This window comes from Oculina patagonica, chromosome 6 (genome assembly GCF_052425735.1).
Source record: "Oculina patagonica isolate OP01 chromosome 6, crgOcupat, whole genome shotgun sequence".
NCBI lineage: Eukaryota > Metazoa > Cnidaria > Anthozoa > Scleractinia > Oculinidae > Oculina > Oculina patagonica.
The window spans coordinates 14,174,512-14,196,638 of NC_135763.1; the positions used below are offsets into that span (position 1 = coordinate 14,174,512).

At 39.0% G+C, this 22,127-nt stretch overlaps 2 protein-coding genes and 1 pseudogene across 2 annotated transcripts in view; 2 read left to right on the top strand and 1 right to left on the bottom strand.

Moving 5' to 3' along the window:
- The window catches only part of LOC144657375 (putative G-protein coupled receptor 45), a 287,434-nt gene that overhangs the window by 43,022 nt on the left and 222,285 nt on the right, over window positions 1-22,127 (bottom strand). The gene's annotated exons all lie outside the window — the stretch shown is intronic.
- LOC144657870 (putative G-protein coupled receptor 45) lies at window positions 18,330-19,271 on the top strand. Its single transcript, XM_078518229.1, has one exon. It carries the CDS (start codon window positions 18,330-18,332, stop codon window positions 19,269-19,271), a length of 942 nt encoding a protein of 313 aa, XP_078374355.1.
- Window positions 20,236-21,455, top strand: LOC144656724 (high-affinity lysophosphatidic acid receptor-like; annotated as a pseudogene).

Below are 22,127 nucleotides of genomic sequence, written 5' to 3' on the forward strand. Positions count from 1 at the left end.
CCATGAGCCAGACCACCTACTGGTACCATGTGGAGGGACCAGACGCTACCTGGTTTTTATTAATACCTGTTGTATGTAGAACCCAAAAAACTTTGATGGACCTGTCCTCTTTGTAGCTAAGCAACATTAAACGTAGGCTTTTATATCACCTGGAGAGTGAAAATCCAAGATGGCGGCCATGAAATGTATTTCTTATCAAAATGCCTATAATTCCCTAACATTCACAACTGTTGAATAAAATATGTAAACTAATGCTATTCCGTTTGGGAATTATGTTAAAATGTCTGCATTTATCCCATTCGTTCGCATAAAAAAGCAAATAACAACGAAAGTATATTTTGTGATGTCTTACATGACGTGTATCCTTGGAATCCAAGATGGCGGAATGTTGAGAGGCCAGAACTGTAAGTATATCTGTCTATTATGGCATTTTAAGCAAATTTATCATGTTTAAATGCCTTTTGACGAGTTTCTAAGATAAGAAAACCTTAAAAGCAGTAATATTTGAAGTGCTATAGCCAAAATAGTACTTAGAAAGGTTATCGATGTCAAACTGTACGAACTTACAGGTACCATAGTGGTGAACCTAGTGATCAAGTTGACTTATAATTACATTGTTACAGGCAATAATTATGGTTGGCAGATTGGGCAACTCGATTTACTTGTTCAGCTATACGTTCAGTGTAATTCATAATTCTAGGCTAGCAACATTTCATAGAAAACTAATTAAATACCTTATTACATGAAATTTTCGCGACACGTTAATTTCGCGATTTTGAGGTGCGCATATTTCGCGACACTTAAATTTCGCGATTTTGCGAAAATTTTGTATTTTGAATCACTTTAATTTCGCGTTTTTGAGTAAGAAACAATTAATATTTCTTTGGCAGTATTATTTAACATGCCCTTGAATTAAATTAAACGACTTCATCAAAGGAACAATAACGTCAAAATTAACAAAAACGCAAGGGCGGGACTAAATCTCGGCAATAGCAACAACAGAGCAGTCCGATCCTCACAATGTCTACAAGTAGGTCATGCTTGTACGTGCATGAGTTATTGTTCTTGAGTCAATTGACGACAAAATCCATTTAGATTGATAATTCCTTCCTTCAGTGGTACTAGACTTATTCTTTCTTGATTATTGACATATGGCTGTAGAGCCTTTTCCTATACTGCCCCGAAACTATGGAACAGTTTACCGGACAACTTAAGACTATGTGCCTCTCTAGAGGAATTCAAGCAAAAACTTAAAACACTCTTGTTTAAACGGGCCTATGATTTATAGTTTATCATTATTATTTTTCCGTTTTGTTTACATGTGTAAATTATGGTCATTTATTGTTAAATTTTTTATCTGTTATTATTGTAAAGCGCTACGGATTTTTATTAGATGTAGCGCTCTATAAATTCATATTATTATTATTATTATTATTATTATTATTATAATGTGAGTCACTTAATTTTCGCCTCATGTTATGTTCGCGACACTTATTGTTCGCGTCACTTTAATTTCGCGATTTTTTTGGAATCGCGAAATTCGCGAAATTAACGTGTCGCGAAAATTTCATGTAATAAGGTAGTTAAATGACGCAATTTTCTCTTTCTTCAACGTTCAGTCATGTGCGTGCTTGTGACAGTAACGGCAAATGTCGTCTCCGGATTCAGATGGGAGGCCTTCAAAGAGGGCACGTGTTGACACTGACTTTACAACCTGTGTAATATGCTCTGTGAAAGCTCCACGCATAGAACTAGTAACACCAAAAGATCAGTCATCATGGGTCACCCTTCGAAAAGCAGCAGAAATGCACAAATTCGAACCCATCCTACAACTGCCGACCAGCAATGAAGCTGTTCCTGCTGTTTATTACCATCGAGAATGTAGGAGTGCCTTTACGCACAAGAAGACGCTGAACAGCTTACAATCAAAGATTGCCAATACCGTGACCGAAGACCCTCGTGATGAACAGCTATCTTCTTCTAAGAGAGCTTCCAGCAGTTCCCGGGTGTATCAAAAGATATGTATTTTCTGTGACAAAGGCAACAAATACATAAAACGATCACACTCCAGGGAGCCACTTATTCAAGCAAGTGAACTTCGTGCAGATGAAAAAGTTAGAGCTGTGGCCACTGCCAAGAGGGATAGCAAGATATTAACAGTGACGTCTCGAGAATTGGTTGCTGCGGAGGCTCATTATCATAAGACTTGCTACCGCGATTACACACGAGAATACTATAAACCCAGCGACAATCTGGATAAAGGAAAAGATGGGGACAGGATGTATGCAGATGCTGAAGACGATGCCTACCAGATGCTCTTTGCTAACATAAGGGAAGAATTGTTTTCGAATCCCCGGGTTTTGCCTATGGTGGATTTGACAGGCCAGCTAGTTCTGTACATGAAAGCGCATGGTGTTGAAGACGTACAAGCCAGTACTAAGAAGCACATCCGCCGTAAATTGGAGGGAGAATTTGGGGAAAGTCTGTTGATTTTTCCTGACGACAATGGAAAACTCCTTATAATTCCTGATAACCTAAAGATCACTACTTTGGCAGCTGAGCAAATGAGAATGAAAGGAGAGCTAAAGTCCATGAAAGAAGGTAAATCAGATCCATTACAACTGGTCAAGAAGACAGCATTATACGTCAGAGACGAGTTGAAGAAATCCCAAGATGAAGCACACCTTGGATGGCCTCCTGAACCACATGAGTTGGATAAGGATTATCTACCTTTAACGCCCCTCCTGACAGCATTCCTGCAGACCCTTGTGGCAGGTGACACAGAGAAGCCTATGACGTCCCGTGTGAATAGGTTTATCTACTCCGTTTCCCAAGACTGCATGTTTGCAGTAAGCGGAGGGTCGTGTACTACAGCCAAGCACATCCTGCTTCCCTGGGCTGTAAAAACACTCACTGGAAACGTGGAAGTGATTAAGCTGTTAAACCGGCTTGGCCATGGCGTGTCATATTCAAAACTGGAGGAAATAGAAACTGCACTGTGTATGAAAAAGATTGAAAGTGATGAGCAAATGGGTGTTATGTTGCCATCAAACATCTATCCTGGTGTGCCTACAACATTGGCGTTTGACAACATTGACCGACTGGAGGAAACTCTCAGTGGAGGTGGAACATCTCACCGTGTAAATGGCATCGTGGTTCAGCCAATGGTACACACAGTTGAAGCACCAACACCTGCTACGACAATGCCAAAGCAAAAGAAAAGAAGCATCGAACAAGCACAGTTTCTTTTGCCAAGTTTTAACGCTGGTGAGCGTGTTGGCCCGCCAGAAATAAAACTGCTACCAGTTGATTCTAGCGATGCCATCAAAACAGCGAACATGAAGAACTTTACTTGGTGTATGGCAAGACAAATTAACACCACTGAGCAGAACATTAGTGGGTGGACTGGTTTTAACATCATGACGAGAGATAAAACTCCTGTCAACCAGGACACAGTAGGTTACCTTCCAACTATTAACGCACCAGCGACAGCAATGAGCACAGTGAATGAAGTGTTAAACCAAGCTCTCAAGATCAAAGAATCTCTTCATCTAAAGGACATTGTGTGTGTTTTCGACCAAGCCATGTATGCAAAGGCAGCAGAAATCACCTGGAAACACCCAGACAAGTTCCAACCAATTGTACTGAGAATGGGCGCGTTTCACACAATTTGCAACTTCCTGGCGGTTATTGGAAAGCGTTTCCTTGATGCAGGACTACGGGATCTGGCTGTTGAGTCCGAAGTCATCACAGAAGGTTCTGTAGATCGAGTTTTGAATGGCCAGCAGTACAACCGAGGGATACGCCTTCACAAGCTTGTATTTGAGGCGCTTCAGAGACTAGCTTGGAAAGGTTTCCTTAAGTGGTTTGAAGGGAAACAAGCTTCCCCTGGAGAGTTACAGTCCTTGTTGGATGACACGCGAGCACTGATTGTCAACGTTAATCGGCAGGAAAACCTAGATGCGGTTCTCAACAGTCCGCGGTTTGCCTATTTGTTTGATCTCTATCAGGATTATCTTTCTTTCCTGAGAACTGAGGCAGGGCATTTGGCACAATTTTGGATGTCGTACATGGACATGGTTGAGACACTTCTGCATTTGATTAGATCTTCAAGAGAAGGCAACTGGATGCTCCATCTGTATGCCATCCGTGCTGTTCTCCCGTGGTGTTTTGCTTACGACAGAGTGAATTACAGTCGTTACCTCTCCGTTTACTACACTGAGATGACCCGACTTTCAATTGATCATCCAGATGTCCATGTCCAGCTTGAGAATGGAGGATTTTCTGTACAGTTGGGCACACAGAATCCCTTTGGCCGGATACCAGTTGACCAAACCATTGAAGAAACAGTCAACAAGGACACACAAACTGCCGGAGGAACCAAAGGATTCAGCCTCAAGCCAGCTGCATTGAGCCGCTATTACCTTACAGCAGAGCACAGAAGCACTTGCTTGAAACAAATACGGGAACTGACTGATATCAGGCCACCTGGCATCAGCCATCACGACTTAGAATCATCTCGTATTCGAAAGGATGAAGCAGCTGTTCAATCCATTCTTGATTTGATGGAAAATGAATGGATAAATCCATTTAGCGGTGAGCCGACCGAGCTGATTAGCCTTTCAACAGCTACTGTTGCCCCAGCTGATGTTGCAACGGATCTTCTCACAGCAAAGCAAGTTGGCGAAACAGCGTACAAGCACTTCCAAGATGACCGAGTTGAAAGCAGAAAGAAGCCCTTTCATGATCCACTACCCAAGCAGAAGTTGAAAACATTTTCTGATATGAACAAACCGAAAGTGGCCAAAGGCACTACTAAGGAGGCTATTCTCAAAGCTGACCACAAGTTATTTGGCCACATGGTACTCATTGCTACCAGCAGAAAGTTGGACATGAGTTCAGTTCTGGCTCACCCACTTGGGCCATTACCATGGTCACTTGGAAACTGTGATGGCACCCTTAAGAAAACAAGCAAGGCCACCTTAGCACGACAGCTGGAGAAAAATGTTTCCTTGGCAGAAGTCATTCCTCGACCATCAGCCTGTGTGATCGATGGGATGAGTCTTGTACAGAAAGCCCACGGAGAGAACAAAACTTTCGGTGAACTTTCAGAGGCTCTTTTCGTGTCTGCATTACGTGCTGGGTCAGAAAGCTACCGAGTGGATGTGGTATTTGATGTTTACAAAGACGAGTCCATAAAGAATGCTGAACGTGTCAATCGTGGGTCAGACAGTGGTCTTCTCTTTGGCAAAATCGTTGCTGGCCACAAAGTCAAGCAGTGGAGGCGTCTTCTGTCGTCATCAAAAAGTAAAACCAACTTGATCAAGTTCCTAGCACAGGACTGGCAGAAGCAAGCATTGAGATCAAAGCTCCACGACAAAGTCATGTATATCACATGTGAAAATACATGCTTCAAGCTGACGAGTGACACTTCAAGTGAAGTTCCCGCTTTGTCCACTACACAAGAGGAGGCAGACACGCGCATGTTACTCCACGCAAACCATGCAGCAGAAGATTCCAGTTCCGTCATCATCGCATCAGAAGATACGGATGTCCTTATCATTTGCCTCTCGGTTGCTCCTACATTTGGCTGCCATTTGTTCATCAAGTGCGGCACCCAAAACAGAGAGAGATTCGTTGATGTTCTGAAGGTTGCTGCTGCTGTTGGTCACAACATGTGTAGTGCACTTCCCGGAATGCATGCATTCACTGGGTGTGATACTGTGAGTGCTTTCGGAGGAAAAGGCAAAATCAGTGCCTTGAAGCTGGTACAGAAGAACAGAAAGTACCAAGATGCATTTAGCCAACTGGGAAAGGACTGGTCGATGTCAAGTACACTCTTCAGTGTGCTCCAAGAGTTTACCTGTAAATTGTATGCAAACCGATGTCCATCTAATACCGTGAATGACCTACGGTACCAGCTGTTTAGAGCCAAGAAGGGAGAGATCGAATCAGGGCAACTACCACCATGTCAAGATTGCCTGTTCATGCACAGCCTACGTGCGAACTACCAGGCTGGAGTGTGGCGCCGTGCTCTTGAAACGTGTCCTAGAATTCCTAATCCAATTGGTCATGGATGGTGTAATGAAGATGGCAACCTTGCAATTTGCTGGATGACCGGATCACCTGCCCCAGATGTCGTCATAGAGTTTCTTTCTTGCAAGTGCACCTCAGTATGCAAGCTGCCAAATTGCCAGTGCCTAGCCAATGGTCTGAAGTGTACCACTACCTGTAGGCTGCAGGACTGCAACAATTGGCAAGATGAGAATTTAGAAGGGCAAGAGTCTGATTCCGAAGATAGCTCAGGCGATGAGGATTAACTTTGTTATGCTGCCAGCTAGTAGTCTATGTTTATCAAGTGAGGTGTAACAAATTTGATACAAAGTTTCTGAAGCCTACTCATGCTCAAGGTAGATCTTTCATATTCAGTGCTTTCAAAGGTTTTGTATAGTATATGTTCTTGACACTAGAAGGAAGGACACACAGGAAGAACACATGCATAACAGTCCTTTTCGGTGTTCAATACGATAGATACAATGTACCAGCATAGTTAAAAAGTGAATTCAGGATCGGAAAATCTGAAGGTCAATAAATGGTGCACAAAGTTATTAGGCCTTGGCTTTTTACTGACAATTTGGTTGCCATGGAAACGATTGTTACCGCACCCTTAATAAATCTAAAGATAATGTTTAAATCTTCGTTATAGTATGATCAAGGAAATGTAAGGGTTATAGATTTGTTTGTTACGAAGTCACAACACTATGTAATTGGTGCCGGCTCTTTCTTCCCTTCTGCTAGTCCTTGCTCTAGAGGGTGGTGAAATTATTGCCGAATTAACCCCTCAGCTACATCCCATTCAAGTCCATCAATGTTTTTTAACATCCATGGATATGTGTCTTTCCAAAAATGAATAAGGCGTTTGGTCCCTCAAAGTGGTACCAAAATGTAAAATTTTGAGGTCTGGCTCATGGACTATTACTTCTTTTGTATGCTAGTCTTCCTTGTTTCTACGGAAAATCGTCCATTGCAGCCTTCGATGCTTGTGCAGCCGTGGTGTTTTCTTCGTCATTTGTAAATCCCTTACTTTACTATTGGAGGATAAAAGAAATTAGAGATAGTGTAAGGCCTATGGTAAGGACGTTATTCTGTAAAGAAAACGGAGGGGAATCGTAATAATTTTGATATTGCTACACTTAAAAGATACTTAACATCAGACTAGTCTCTTGTAGAAACAGATGTGTTATGTCTGGTTTTCTTTTCAACATCATCATCATCATCATCTAGAAAATCTTGACTATACTGACGATATAGCTCTTCTCTCAAGCCGGCACATAGATTTTCAAGAGAAGTGCAACCGCCTCCATCAGATCCCAAGGCACACGGGTCTCCGCATCAACACCACCAAAACAAAGGTACTACGAAAGACAACACACGCAGGCTTTCAATCGCGCGAAGAGCATATGCCACCCTCAATCCTGTCTGGGGGTCAGATATGTACAGAAAGCACACCAACCTTAACATTGTCAGGAGCTGGGTGACCTCTGTACTCCTGTACGGTGCTGAGATGTGGAGAATTACATCAGCGAATTTCGAGCAGCTAGAAGTTTTCTACACCATATGGCTTAGGAGAATTCTCCACATATTCTGGCCACACACCATTTCTATTACTGTGATCTCTATGAAGGAGCATGAGAGAGACCGATCTCAGAAACCGTGAACGTCAGGCGATGGAGAAGGATTGTTCATGTCTTAAGGAACGGGGAAGACAATAACTGCCGAGTTGCTCTCACCTGGACCCCTGAAAGCAAGAGAAGGCGAGGAAGACCTAAGACTACGTGGAGACGAACTGTGGAAGCTGAGGGTTGACCTGGGCTGGACTAGCTTGCATAAGGTGAAACAACGAGCAAAAGACCGTGAAGGATAGAACACGTTGCTGGTCAACCTTATGCTCTACTTACAGAAGCAAAGAGGATGATGGAGTGTATAAGATACCGAGATAGTTCAGAAAGATATAAAAAAAAATTAAAAAAGCAATAACGTATCTGTACTAAGAATTAGTCAGACACTGGTCATGGGCATTTTACAACTGATCGTTAAAAAAGGTGCCGCTAATAAAAATGTTGTAATATTAACAAATCAGGGAAAGCAAGATATTTGGCTTGCGTTCATATTTTGCCATACGGCGTATCTTGTCTTCCTCGTTCGAGCCGATGCATATATAGATCTGGGCAGCTATACAAACATTTTTTAGAACTTGTAGCTTTGCGATTCTCTTTGTGTTAAACTTGATCTTTGTACCCAGAAGTACAAGAAATTTTATACGCGTTTTCCCCTTGGGTTGCTAACGAAAATTAATAATAAATTAATCTATTTCATACATTTATTATCAGATTTTTCAAAAATAATAATAAAAAAAATAAAACATAATAAAAATAAAATCCGGCGACGGATATCAAATATATTGTGTGATACCCGTCATCCGATTTTGTACCACGTGAAGCATTTTTCCACTGAGCGCGAGCGAAAATTATTCGGTGGTTTATAACTTCCGATATATTCGCGGTGTCGCCGTAACGAATATTTGGTATCGAATATTGGCCCATCCTTACAGTCCCCATGTCTCTCCGTTAAGTTCAGCAACTCCTTTTGCACACAGTAAAGAGTTCAATTTTGGTAGCTGCGTGAAGGTCTTTGCTTCTCCAAATTCGTTTAAGCACAGCTAATGCTTGCTGGACTTTCTTTCTTCTCGGTGCTTTGTCCGTCTGCCGCTTCTTCTGGTGTTCTTCTGACGCTAAAAAGATGAGTCGATTGCACTTATCCGCATGCATCACCTTGGATTTGCCACGATTGGCCTTAAGTCCCCTTCTCCGTGCAGAGATATTCATTGGCTCAATTTGGCTGTTGACAGCATAAAGCCTATGAGGAAAATGTTATCGGCAAAGTCTTATACAAACTAGAACAGCAGATCGGGAAAGTGATTATGGATTACCATGTATGACCTCACACACACTGAGTACCTCGATATTGTGTCTTTCCATTTCTCTAGCTACTGGTAACATTTTTACTTGTTAGGTAGATTGTGTGAACATTCAATCCATGCCAGGATTTGTGGAGAACAACTTATTTTATCGCCTTTATCCATCGGAGAAGGGAAATATCTTCGCACACTCTGTCTTCCCTGAGTAGAGAAAACCCAGCCAGCGGTGCTTTCTAGTTTCAAAGAAGGACTAGTCGAACCCGAACTATTAACTCATGAAACAACATTTTTTTCCCGGACCAATCGAATGGAACGGTAAATTCAATTTCTGTTGCTTATACTGGTTATATTTTTGACACGCGATAACGCGTATAAAATTTCTGATACTTCTGGGTACATTTTGGGTAGATTGTGTGAGTCCATGGCGGGATTTCGTGGAGAACAACTTATTTTATCAGCCTTATCCATCGTAGAAGGGAAACATCTTACACACTGTCTTCCCTGGGTAAAAGAAAACCCAGAAAGGGGTACTTTTTGGTTTCACAGAAGGAGTAGTCGAACCCGAATAATTGAATCATAAAAAAATAACTTTTTTTCCGGACCAACCGAACGGAAAGGTTCTTCCTATTGTGCCTACCTTGACCCGCATCCGGTCAAGATCTCGCAACTGAACTGAGGAAAGACAAGGAACTGGTTTGTCAAAATGTCAAAATTTTGCAAAATGGAACGGTGATTTCCGGCCAGACCGATCATTGTGGTCCACCTCTAGTGCAGGTTGGCTCTTTTGGGAATTTCCCGCTTGGTCCGAACCGTTCAATTTAATTTCCAAGCGAAATCTCTGGAAATGTTTGCGTAATAAAATTATACAAATTATACAAGGGTATTGGGTATTGGTGAAGTTGGGAGAGATAACCCACCGCGATCAGCGGATCCTCATCACAATAAAGCAACGACCAATGTTGCCTCCAAATGCGCTGCAGTTGCACTTTTTAAATCTATCAAAGTTTTAAATTCATGATAACTAAACTCAAATAAAATTAAGTTCATATTTTTGTGTAGTGTTCAAGTATTATACAAGATTCTGCAATATCACCCTTAAAGGCCTCCTCATCTTCCATGGCCGCGGTGTTTTTCTTCGTTTTTTTTTTCGTCAACGGTTTTCAGTTCCTTGCTTTACTGCTGGAGAATAAAGGGACTCATATTGTAGGAAACTACCAAGAAGCCTCGTAAGTTTATTATGTCATAAATAAAACAAGAAGGAATAGTGACAATTTCGAGAAGGTTTGCAGTTTTCGGGGGTATTTCCAATTTACATAACATTTACCTCAGTTACGGCGCCTTTTCACTGGCTTTACAATAGCTACTGATAACACCGTAGCACAAAACAAAGTAAATTTAAATTACTAAGTATAATCATTATCAATTTATCAATTTCTTTGAAGACTTTGATGGACTTCAAACTTTGTTATTTCAAAATTATAAAGACGGACCTTGTTGGCTCTCGCCGTTGGAGATGTGAGCCTTTTAATAGCTAGCAATTTTAATTTCTTTGTGAATTGGATAAACATGTTTATTTACTGTAATAACGAGGATATCGGTTAAATGAAAATCGTCATCCCGGAGCAACGAATGTAACAAACTAATCTTATCAGCGATTGCATTTATTGGTTCAGAGTTATTTCGGATGTTTTCGTTTCTGTCGTTTCTGTCGAACTTAATGAATTATTTTCATTCTTAAAATGTACTTACACTACAGTATGTAGACTAAAGTTGATATCCAACTGACCGACTGTAAATTAAAAATACTTCAATGAAACTATTCTAACAGTGGGAGGAGTTCATTTTCTTTGTATCGGAGCGCAGATGTCCGTGAGTATTTTTTTACAACAATCATCAAAAAGGTATTTGTCCCTTTCTACGACAAAGTTCATTTCGAGAAATTGAGTTCAGTTTATCCTGTGTGAAGCTGTTTAAAAACGTTTTAAAGCGATGGCCTTCGATTCTTCTCGTCTACCGGACAGCTGGTGTTGGTTTCTAGTTTTTTCAAACGCCAGTAAAAGCACCTCAGTTGACTATCATATGCCTCTTGCAACCAGTGTTGTCAACTTACTTCTAGCACCGATGGCAGTGGTGGGAAATGCTTTGATCATGGCGGCAATTTGAAAGAACCCGTCTCTCAGAACTCCATCTTATGTTCTTCTTGCTGGTTTGGCCTTCACAGACTTTTGCACCGGGTCACTTACTCAGCCTTTTTATGTTGTGTACCAATTGGTGGGCTTAACAGGAAACAGCGGAAAGTTGTTATGCATTGCTGGTGCAAGCGTTGCACACTACTTTTCCGCCCTAACAGGAATCGTCATCACAATAATAGCTGTGGAAAGATGGCTGCATATGAGCCGAAGATCTCTTCTTACAGTGCGTAGAGTTGTCATTCTTTATATCGCTTTTGCAGCTTTCCTAGTTTTATTTTTCGGGGTAGCTGGTCGCATGTATTGGAACGGAAAGAAAGAAAAGTTAAATGTATTAGTGGCTCTCTTTTTGTTGGGAGCCGCAGTATGTGTAGTTGTTACAGCTTTTTCTTACTTTAAAGTTTTTCGAATCATACGTCTCCATCAAGGTCAGGTGCAAACAAATGGAAACGCTATTAACATTGAGAAATACAAAAAGTCTATTTTCACAATTCTGTATATTCTTGCATTTTTTATATTGAGTTACGTTCCTTATGTGAGTTGTGTGATAGTGCTCCTTGTTTTACAAGATTACGGAAAATATTCCATCGCGGCCTTCAATGCTTGCGCGGCCGTTGTGTTTTCTTCGTCGTTTTTTAATCCCTTGCTATACTATTGGAGGATAAAAGAAATTAGAGTGTAAGGTCTATGGTTAAGAAGTTATTCTGTAACGAAAACGGAGAGGAATCGTAATAATCTGAACATTGTAACACTAACTCACTTAAAAAATAATAATTAACTCGTAAAATTAATAAAGGAAAAGCAGAGGTCTTATTTATCAGCCTTATCCATCCATTCAACGCTCCGTCTTCACTGAGTAGACAAAACCCAACCTTGGGATAATTTTCATCCAGTTTACACAGAAATAACAATCGAAAGAACTGTTGTATCATGAAGTTCATTTTTGTGTGGTGTTCAAATATTATACATGGTTATGAAATATCACCATTGGCGACCTTCTCTTCTTCCATGACCGTGGTATTTTTTCGTTCTTTTCGTTGGCGGTTTTCTATCCCTTGGTTCACTGCCAGACCATAAAGGAAATTACATTGCAAAAAGTTTCAAGTAACCTCGAGAAAATATTGCTGTAAAGATTGAAAACAGGGAGGAATCGTAACAATTTCGAGAAGGTTTGATTCTTTTAGGGTATTTTCAATTTACATTTACCTCAATAACGGCCGCCTTTTCACTTTCTTTGCAATAGCTACTGACAACACCGTAGGTGTATTTTTTCTTTGCTTTCATGAAGACAAAATAAATTTAAATTAAAAATTTAATTTGATTTAATTGAATTTTAAGTTTTTAAGATTTTGATGAACTTTAACTTTTTTAGTCAATAATAAAGGGGGTAAATTTTAAGCTCGGTGATAAGTAGTGAAGATGAATTGTTCAAAAATGACACAAGCATGGAAAAAAGAAAAAATCTGAGTCCCCGACGGGAATCGAACCCATGGCCTCCCAGATACCGGTTGGGCGGTCTAATTCATCTTCACTAATCGAATTTTTTTTTTATTTCAAAATTTAAAAGGTGGACCTTGTTGGCTCTTGCCGTTGGAGATGTGAACTGTTTAATAACTAGCAATTTCAATTTCGTTATGAACAAGATAAACAAGTTTATCCACTGTATTAATTGGAATATCGGTTCAATGAAAACGGTTATCTCGGAGCAACAGTTGGAAGGCAACAGATTTATCTTTTACACAAGCTGCCAGTGAATGTATTTATTGGTTTTCCTCCGGACACTTCATTCAATAATTTCAAACAAAAGTACACCTAAAAAAATCTTTCAAATGTTTTTGTTTCTGTCGAAATTAATAAATTATTTTCATTCTGGAAAATGTACTTACACTGCAGTATGTACAATAAAGCTGGGATCCAACTGACCGACTGTTAATTAAAAACACTTCAATGGAGCTATTCTGACAGTGGGAGGAGTTCATTTTCTTTGTACCGGAGAGCAGATGTCCGCGGTATATAGTTTTTTGATAGTCTTCTAGAAGGTCTTTCTCTTTTCTACGACAAAGTTTATTCCGAGAAACTGAGCTCAGTTTGTCATATGTGAAACTGTTTTAAAACGTTTCACTGTGTTAAAGCGATGTCCTTCAATTCCTCTCGTTTACCGAACGGCGGGTGTTTCTTTTTATTTTTCTCAAACTCCAGTAAAATTAAAAGCACCTCAGTTTGCTATCAGGTAAATCTTACAACCTGTGTTGTCACCTCACTTCTAGCACCGTTGACAGTAGCGGGAAACGCTTTGATTATGGCAGCAATTTGGAAGAACCCGTCTCTCAGGCCTCCATCTTATGTTCTTCCTGCTGGCTTGGCCTTTACAGACTTTTGCACTGGATTTCTAAGTCAGCCATTTTATGTTATGTACCGGTTTGCTGACTTAACAGGGAACTTCAAGATGTTCTGCATTACTGGAATGGTCACTGAAAACGTCGCACTTTATTTTTCTTCATTAGCAGTCGTCCTGTTAACGATTGTAGCTGTAGAAAGATGGCTGCATATGAGCCGAAGAACTCTTCTTACAGTGCATCGAGTTGCTCCTCTTTTTATAACAATTGCAATTTTGCTAGTCTTCGGCAAAGCTGCTCGCATGTTCTGGCACGAAAGAAAAGAAATTTCAAATGCATTGATTATCCTCTTCTTGTTTGGAGCAACACTATGTGTTGTTGTTATGGCCTTTTCTTATTTTAAAGTTTTTCGAATCGTGCGTCACCATCAGTGTCAAGGGCAAACAAATGAAAACACTATTAATATGCAAAAAATACAAAAAGTCTTTTTTCACAATTTTGTATATTCTTGTAGTTTTTGTGTTGAGTTACCTTCCTTATTTGTGTTGCACACTCGTGTTCCTTGTTTTACAAGATTACGGAAAATCGTCCTCTACGGCCTTCAATGCTTGCGCTGCCGTTGTGTTTTCTTCGTCATTTGTAAATCCCTTGCTTTATTATTGGAGGATAAAGGAAACTAGAGATAGTATAACACATATGGTTATGAAGTTATTCTGTAAAGAAAACGGAGGAGAATCTTAATAATTTTAATGTTGTAGGACTGATAAGATACTTAAATGATGCCGAAAAAACAAATATAGAGATATCTTGTATCAGGAATTAGTCTGACCGTCATAAGCATTTGACAACTGATGTTAAGGAAAAAGTGCGTCTAATAAAAATTATATAATATTAACAGATCCCGGGAAGACAGGTATTTGGCTAGCGTTATATTCTAGCAAAAGAAAAGGAGTTTTAATGTTGAGGAGTGTTCATAATAGCTAATTTCGGGTTTGAAATTTGGGAAATTTGTGACTTCGACCACCGAAAACGATTTTCTTTGTTTCCTCGAAATTAAAAGACTTCTATGGGAAACAAACTACATCAGGTTACTTATCTACCTTAAAGCTTTTAATGAGCAAAAAATGAAGGAAATCGATTTTTCAACTTCTGCCACGAAATCAAGATGCTGCTCGGTCGATCGTGAAGGTCGCTCTAAATTATCTTCTATGTCAGCCATCGTTTGGCAAGCCCAATGAGAAAAACAATATCCTTTTACGATTTCATTTGTAGATGTAAAGAACGTTTAATCTGTAATGAAACGTTTTCGCTAGATTCAATTAATCAGTTTTATATAGTTTTCCTGTACAAATTGGTCTTTGTGAAAACGAATGTTTAAAGCCATTGCTGCAACATGATCAGGAATGATGCATTTAGTCGACAACCATCAGGAAAATGTCTAGTTTAAAATTAAACCATTTTTGAAAATGGAAGAGTAACCAGGATTCATAATTAAGTAAAATGTTTTAGAAACGTTCTCTGGTTAAAAATTTAAAAATATAAGCTTTCGGCTGCCAAACTGCAGCCTTTAACGAATGATAAAAATGGCGCGAATGAATAAATATATAGGGTAAAAATGTGTGAAAAAATTACAGAATAAAAATGCGTAAAAAGGTGACAAGGAAAATAGTGAGAATATGATAATAAAAGAGAACTATTTTAAAAGAATAGAATATTGTGGAGGTAATGACCTAGCATTGTTGTCCGCTTCAGTTGTCATGGCAGTGTGCCATGACTCAAGAGTTTTTCGCACGCGATAGTCTCCTTTGTCAATGACTCTTGCATTTTTGAAATCAATTTGATGGTCATTCATCCATGCATGGTTTGCAATGTTCGATCCTTTGTTACAATGTTTGACGTTTCTGATGTGTTCTTTTCTTCGCGTCTGTAGACATCTGCCGGTTTCTCCAATGTAACTCCAATTGCAGTCATTACAAGGAATCTTGTAGACCACATTTGTTTGAAGGTGGCTGGGAGGTCTGAATTTTGGTGAAGGAAACTCTTGGTGAAGGGTTCTGTGGGGTCTGGTGACGACACGAATACCATTGTTTTGAAGCAATCTTTTAAGCGGTTCGGTGAGGCCATTGATATAGGGCAAACAAGCCAAGTTAAATGATTCTGATGGCTCGACCCACTTAAAAAACAAACCAACAAGTTCCTCCGGAGAGGGAATTGTTTCTGTAGTGCGTTTTTTCTTTAAGATGTTAGAGATAATTGATTGGGGGTAGCCATTCGCTTTTAAGGCATCAGAGATATGTTTGACTTCACTCGATTTTGCGTCTGCGGTGCTTGGGAGGTTACACGCGCGGTTCAGAAGAGTGGAAGCTGTGCTGATTTTGTGTTTCTTCTCATGATGCGAGTTAAAGTCTAAATACCTGTCTGTGTGTGTAGGTTTTCTGTATACTTCGATGGTAATTTTGCCATTTTTTCTGTTGACGAGGGTGTCCAGGAAGGCGATTTGGCCATTGCTTTCAGTTTCGATGGTAAAGGAGATCTTGGGGTCGATGGAATTCAAAGTGTCGTGGAAGGCTGAAATGGCGTCTCTCTTGATGATGACAAAGCTGTCGTCCACATATCTTTTCCAAATTTTGGGTGGTACCGTGGAATTAATCAGAGCTGAATCTTCAATTACCTCCATGCAGAGGTTAGCTACAACAGCCTTAAAAGCGAATGGCTACCCCCAATCAATTGTCTCTAACATCTTAAAGAAAAAACGCACTACAGAAACAATTCCCTCTCCGGAGGAACTTGTTGGTTTGTTTTTTAAGTGGGTCGAGCCATCAGAATCATTTAACTTGGCTTGTCTGCCCTATATCAATGGCCTCACCGAACCGCTTAAAAGATTGCTTCAAAACAATGGTATTCGTGTCGTCACCAGACCCCACAGAACCCTTCACCAAGAGTTTCCTTCACCAAAATTCAGACCTCCCAGCCACCTTCAAACAAATGTGGTCTACAAGATTCCTTGTAATGACTGCAATTGGAGTTACATTGGAGAAACCGGCAGATGTCTACAGACGCGAAGAAAAGAACACATCAGAAACGTCAAACATTGTAACAAAGGATCGAACATTGCAAACCATGCATGGATGAATGACCATCAAATTGATTTCAAAAATGCAAGAGTCATTGACAAAGGAGACTATCGCGTGCGAAAAACTCTTGAGTCATGGCACACTGCCATGACAACTGAAGCGGACAACAATGCTAGGTCATTACCTCCACAATATTCTATTCTTTTAAAATAGTTCTCTTTTATTATCATATTCTCACTATTTTCCTTGTCACCTTTTTACGCATTTTTATTCTGTAATTTTTTCACACATTTTTACCCTATATATTTATTCATTCGCGCCATTTTTATCATTCGTTAAAGGCTGCAGTTTGGCAGCCGAAAGCTTATATTTTTAAATTTTTAACCAGAGAACGTTTCTAAAACATTTTACTTAAACCATTTTTATTCATTAATTCTCCAAAATGCTAGAATTTTCTTCATAAGCAAAGCTCTTAGCACTAGATCTTCAACTGAATCTTATAACGACTCGTGAAGAGAGAGACCCTTTGTAACAAACCATTTTTTATAACATGTAGGTTTTAATAAAAAAATACGAGTCATTCCTAGAAGATGGGTATAAAGTTGACGTTTGTTTGTCTTTAGAGCCTCCAAAATGAGTAATTTTCTTAATAGATCGAGCTCCTTTTCAATAGCAATTTTCTCATGGGAAACAATTTCCGTAATTAAATAAGGAGACAAACCTTTGACAAGTTTTCCCTGATTTTCAGCCAGTTGTACCGAAAGAAGATCACAATTGTCAATTCATTTCAAAATTGTAAAGAATATATTCAGTTTCCAGTGCGTCATAGAGTTATTCCTGAAGAGTCACAATGTTTCTTGATATTCGTGTTTCCCATGGGCTTCAAAAATCAATTTACCTGTTTAACCTGCAGTGTTGGAAAGGAGTCATTTTCTTTTTGCCAGTGTGATCTTCTTCAATAGCAATTTTCTCAACAGAATCAATTTCTGTTTGAAATTCAGCAAACGAATATTCAGTCTACATGTCGAAGCCTGAAAACCTTATCTTTTTTGCCTAATGTCCGTAAAATAATATTGTTAATAATTCTACTGGAGAAATATCACAAACTTTCTCGACCCTCCTGGGTTGAGGACTATTTCAAAAGAAAAAAAGGGAAGATAAGTAGTTAAAAATAATCTAACAATCTCACGGAAACAAAACAATGATATGAAGTCGATGTAATGATTACAGCCGCTCCCCTAAGCTGTTTCTAGCTATTTGAAATGATTGTATGATTTTTTGAAAGTTTAGCCCATTGGCCAGAAGATCCACTTTCAAACCACACAGTTCAGTTGCAAAACAACCCACATCGAATAAATATACAAAATTTTAAAAATTAGGCACCATAAGATAGCGTTCTAAGAATTGCCAAGAAAGAATACGCATAGCCGTACGCGTGGGAATTAGCATGGATCGACCATCAAAAAGTGTAAAAGCCAAAATACACTGTGTTACTACAAAGATCCCCCAAGTTGTTTTGTCCTATTTGTGATGTGATTTCTAGTTTACCTTGGCTACCTTTTAAACGCCAAACAGTTCAATTAATTGGCAAACTGATCTACAACCAATTCAATATGCAGAGACTTTTATAAATTAGAAATCACACAAAAGCGTTCACGGGATAGCAGGCATAAGGGATTTAGAAAGGACCATAGCATAGCATAGCACGTCCTGTTCAGTGAAGCAGTTCGAGGTTTCAGAGTTACTCTAAACAATGGCCTTCAATTCCTCTCGTTTACAGGGAACCTGGTGTTCGTTTCTATTTTTCTTAAACGAAAGTAAAAGCACCTCAGTTTACTATCAAGTAACTCTTACAACCTGTGTTGTCACCTCACTTCTAGCACCGATGGCAGTGGTGGGAAACACTTTGATCATGGCGGCAATTTGGAAGAACCCGTCTCTCAGGACTCCATCTTATGTTCTCCTTGCTGGATTGGCCTTCACAGACTTTTGCTCTGGATTACTATGTCAACCATTCTATGTTATGTACCAATTGGCTGACTTAAAAGGGAACATAAAGATGTTCTGCCTCGCTGGTGTTATCTCACAAATCGTTGGATACTACTTTTCCTCTCTAACAGTCATCGTCATGACAATAATAGCTGTAGAAAGATGGCTGCATATGAGCCGAAGATCTCTTCTTACAGTGCGTCGAGTCGTTGTTGTTTATACTACGTCTGTAATTCTGTTAATTGCGTTCTTCGCTGGACACATGTATAATTGGTATTATGCGAAGGATTTCTTCAGTGTATTTATGATAGGTTTAGTTTTGGGGGCAGCACTTTGTTTTATTGTCACTATCTTCGCTTATTTCAAAGTTTTTAAAATCATACGTGAGCATCAAAATCAAGTGCAAACAAATCAAAATGCTATTGACATCAAAAAATACAAAAAATCTGTATTCACAATCCTGTATATTCTCGCAATATTTTTACTGAGTTACGTTCCCTTCGTGTGTTGCCTTTTGGTAGTAGGCATTATGGACGAATTCGGAACATATTCATCGACAGCGGCCTTCAATGCTTGCGCGGGCGTAGTGTTTTCTTCGTCGTTTGTGAATCCCTTGCTTTACTTTTGGAGGATAAAGGAAATTAGAGATAGTGTAAAAAGTATGGTAAGGAACTTGTGTTCGAAAGAAAACGGAGATAATTCATAATTTTTTTATTTTTTTTTTGGTGAGTGGTTAAGTACAACGTGACCCACACAGTTATGAAAAAGTTAGAAACTGATCGTAACGTAACTGAGACTGTATTTAGAAATAAAGGAAACCCTGTCTTTACCTTTACACTGAAGTAATGTGGAAGACATTCTTTTAATATTTCATTACTTGCTAATTGTAACCATGATAGTACCATTTTTGGAAGTGTGATAATAAAAATGAATTATAAATTTCCCTGTATGCGATAAATTTCCCTGTACGCGTCACTTTGTCTGAGAGCCAATTTTGATTTTATAAGCAACATTGTCAGATGAATTGGAATGTGAAGAGTTTTTACGGCAGCCACATATAGTAACTAAGTTATGTTATCTCACCATTCTCTGAAGTGAAGAACATTTCCACCATGAGCAAAGCTAAAAACACAACTTTTTTAAAATATATATATATATTTTTGGGTATTATAGCGGTGTCTCATGTACAGACAGCGTTATAATAACCAATTTTTTTAGCGTACTGCTTTTAACCAAACAAGGAGTACTTCGTTAAGGGTATTTATCTTTCTTTGATGAGTGAACTCCCTCACCGGCTTCCAAACCAACTTAATTGATTAGCCTAGAGTGTCCAAAATAAGTTATTTCATACCAGTATGATCTTTCTCAATAGCATTTTTTCTGATCGGAATCAAATTATTGTTTCGATAAGAGCAAACAAATTTTAATAAATATGCGCTTTCTCTCAAGTTATTCAGACTATAGTTCGAAACCTGACAGCTGTGTTGTCTTCGCTAGTGAATTGCGTCGTAAACAGAAGAGAACTGTAAAGACTTCAAAGAGGGGAAAATATCAAACTTATGTTGTCGTCCTGAGTTAAGAACACCTTTAATTAGAAAAACAATTTAATGCAAAATTACTACACGAGCTCACTAAAACATATACAATGAGAAGAATTAAAAGCTCCCCCAAATCGTTTCAAGCTATTTGTGATGTTCGTATGATTTTAAGTTCACTGATTTCAATTTCCAACACCAAACACATTAGTTGGCATAACGATCTACGCCGAATTAAAATTACACAGACACGTTAATTTCAGAATTGAATATCACAAGATAGGGTTGAAGAATTGCCAAGGAAGATAAGTAATAAGGACCGTGAATTAGCAAAAACCATAAGAAAGTGGAAAACCCATAATTCACTGTGCACGTCTCTTTCCTTGAACTCTTCAAGTTTCAGAGTAACTCTCGGCAATGGCCTTCAATTCTTCTCGTTCACCAGACAGCTGGTGTTGGTTTCTGTTTTCTCCTAATGCAAGTAAAAGCACCTCAGTTTACTATCAGGTAATTCTTACATCCAGTGTAGTCACATCACTTCTAGCACCAATGGCAGTTGTAGCAAATGCTTTTATTTTGACGGCAATTTGGAAGAACCCGTCTCTCAGGTCTCCATCTTATGTTCTTCTTGCTGGTTTGGCCTTTACCGACTTCTGCAGTGGATTGTTATGTCAACCATTTTTTGTTATATACCAGTTGACGAGATTGGCTGGAAACAGCAAGATGTTCTGCATTTCTGGTGTTATCACAGAAAGTGTTGGACACTACCTTTCCACCCTAACAGGTTTGGTCATGACAATAATAGCTGTAGAAAGATGGCTGCATATGAGCCGAAGATTCTTCTTACAGTGCGTCGACTTGTTATTATTTATATCGCGTCTATTATATTGTTGATTGCGTTCTTCGCTGGTCACATGTATAATTGGTATTATACGAAGGATTTCTTCAGTGTGTTTATTGTAACTCTAGTTTCTGGGGCAGCACTTTGTTTTGTTCTCACTGTCTTCGCTTATGTCAAAGTTTTTAACCTCATAAGTCAACACCAAAGTCAAGTGCAAACTTATCAAAACGCCATTGACATCAACAAATACAGAAAATCTGTTTTCACTATTTTGTATATTGTTTTAATATTTTTACTGAGTTACGTTCCCTACGTGTGCTGCCTTTTGGTATTTAGCATTACGGACAAATTTGGAACAAATCTATCGTCAGCGGCCTTGAATGCTTGTGGGGCCATTGTGTTTTCTTCGTCGTTTGTGAATCCCTTGCTTTACTATTGGAGGATAAAGGAAATAAGAGAAAGTGTAAAAAGAATCGCAAGGAACTTGTGTTGTAAAGAAAACGGACAGGAATAATAACAAATTAAATATTGCAACACTTGTTAGACACTATAAAAAACAAACAGTGGTTAAGGAATGATAACCATCAGATTTCTGCTCAAAATATATACTTACAATGGGAATCTATTAACCACAAATAGAAATTACATTTGAAAATACTAAATAGAACCATTGTAATTACGTTTATGAGCTAAGAGTGGAAGTCAGGGTTATTGGCTCCACTAAAAACTAATTGTAACGATACTGTTAAATGAAGAAGATCATTTGATCGTAATAATATAATACTATTCATTTTACATGTACAAGTCACTATTCATTCCCAACAGAATTTTGATCTTTTTCAAATGCTAGCCCAAATTTTGCCAAAATCCTAGTCCCATTCTCATTTTTCAGATTTGTGATTTCCAGTCCCAGTGAACCAAATCTTGTTTTCCCAGTAAAAAAATAGGCAAATCCCAGGTTCCGTTTTACTCCTAAAGGCCCCTCCTAGAATTTTCTTCATAAGCAAAGCTCGTAGCATTAGATTTTACCTTTCTTCCGGCTCATGCAGAGGGATCCTTATGATACTTTTTGTAATTTTTATCTTTTAATTAAAATATGAGTCCGTTCTAGTAGGTAGAAAAACATCCACTTAAATGAATGCGGAAACAAAATTTAGTATCATGTCATTGGCCGATTTAATCAATT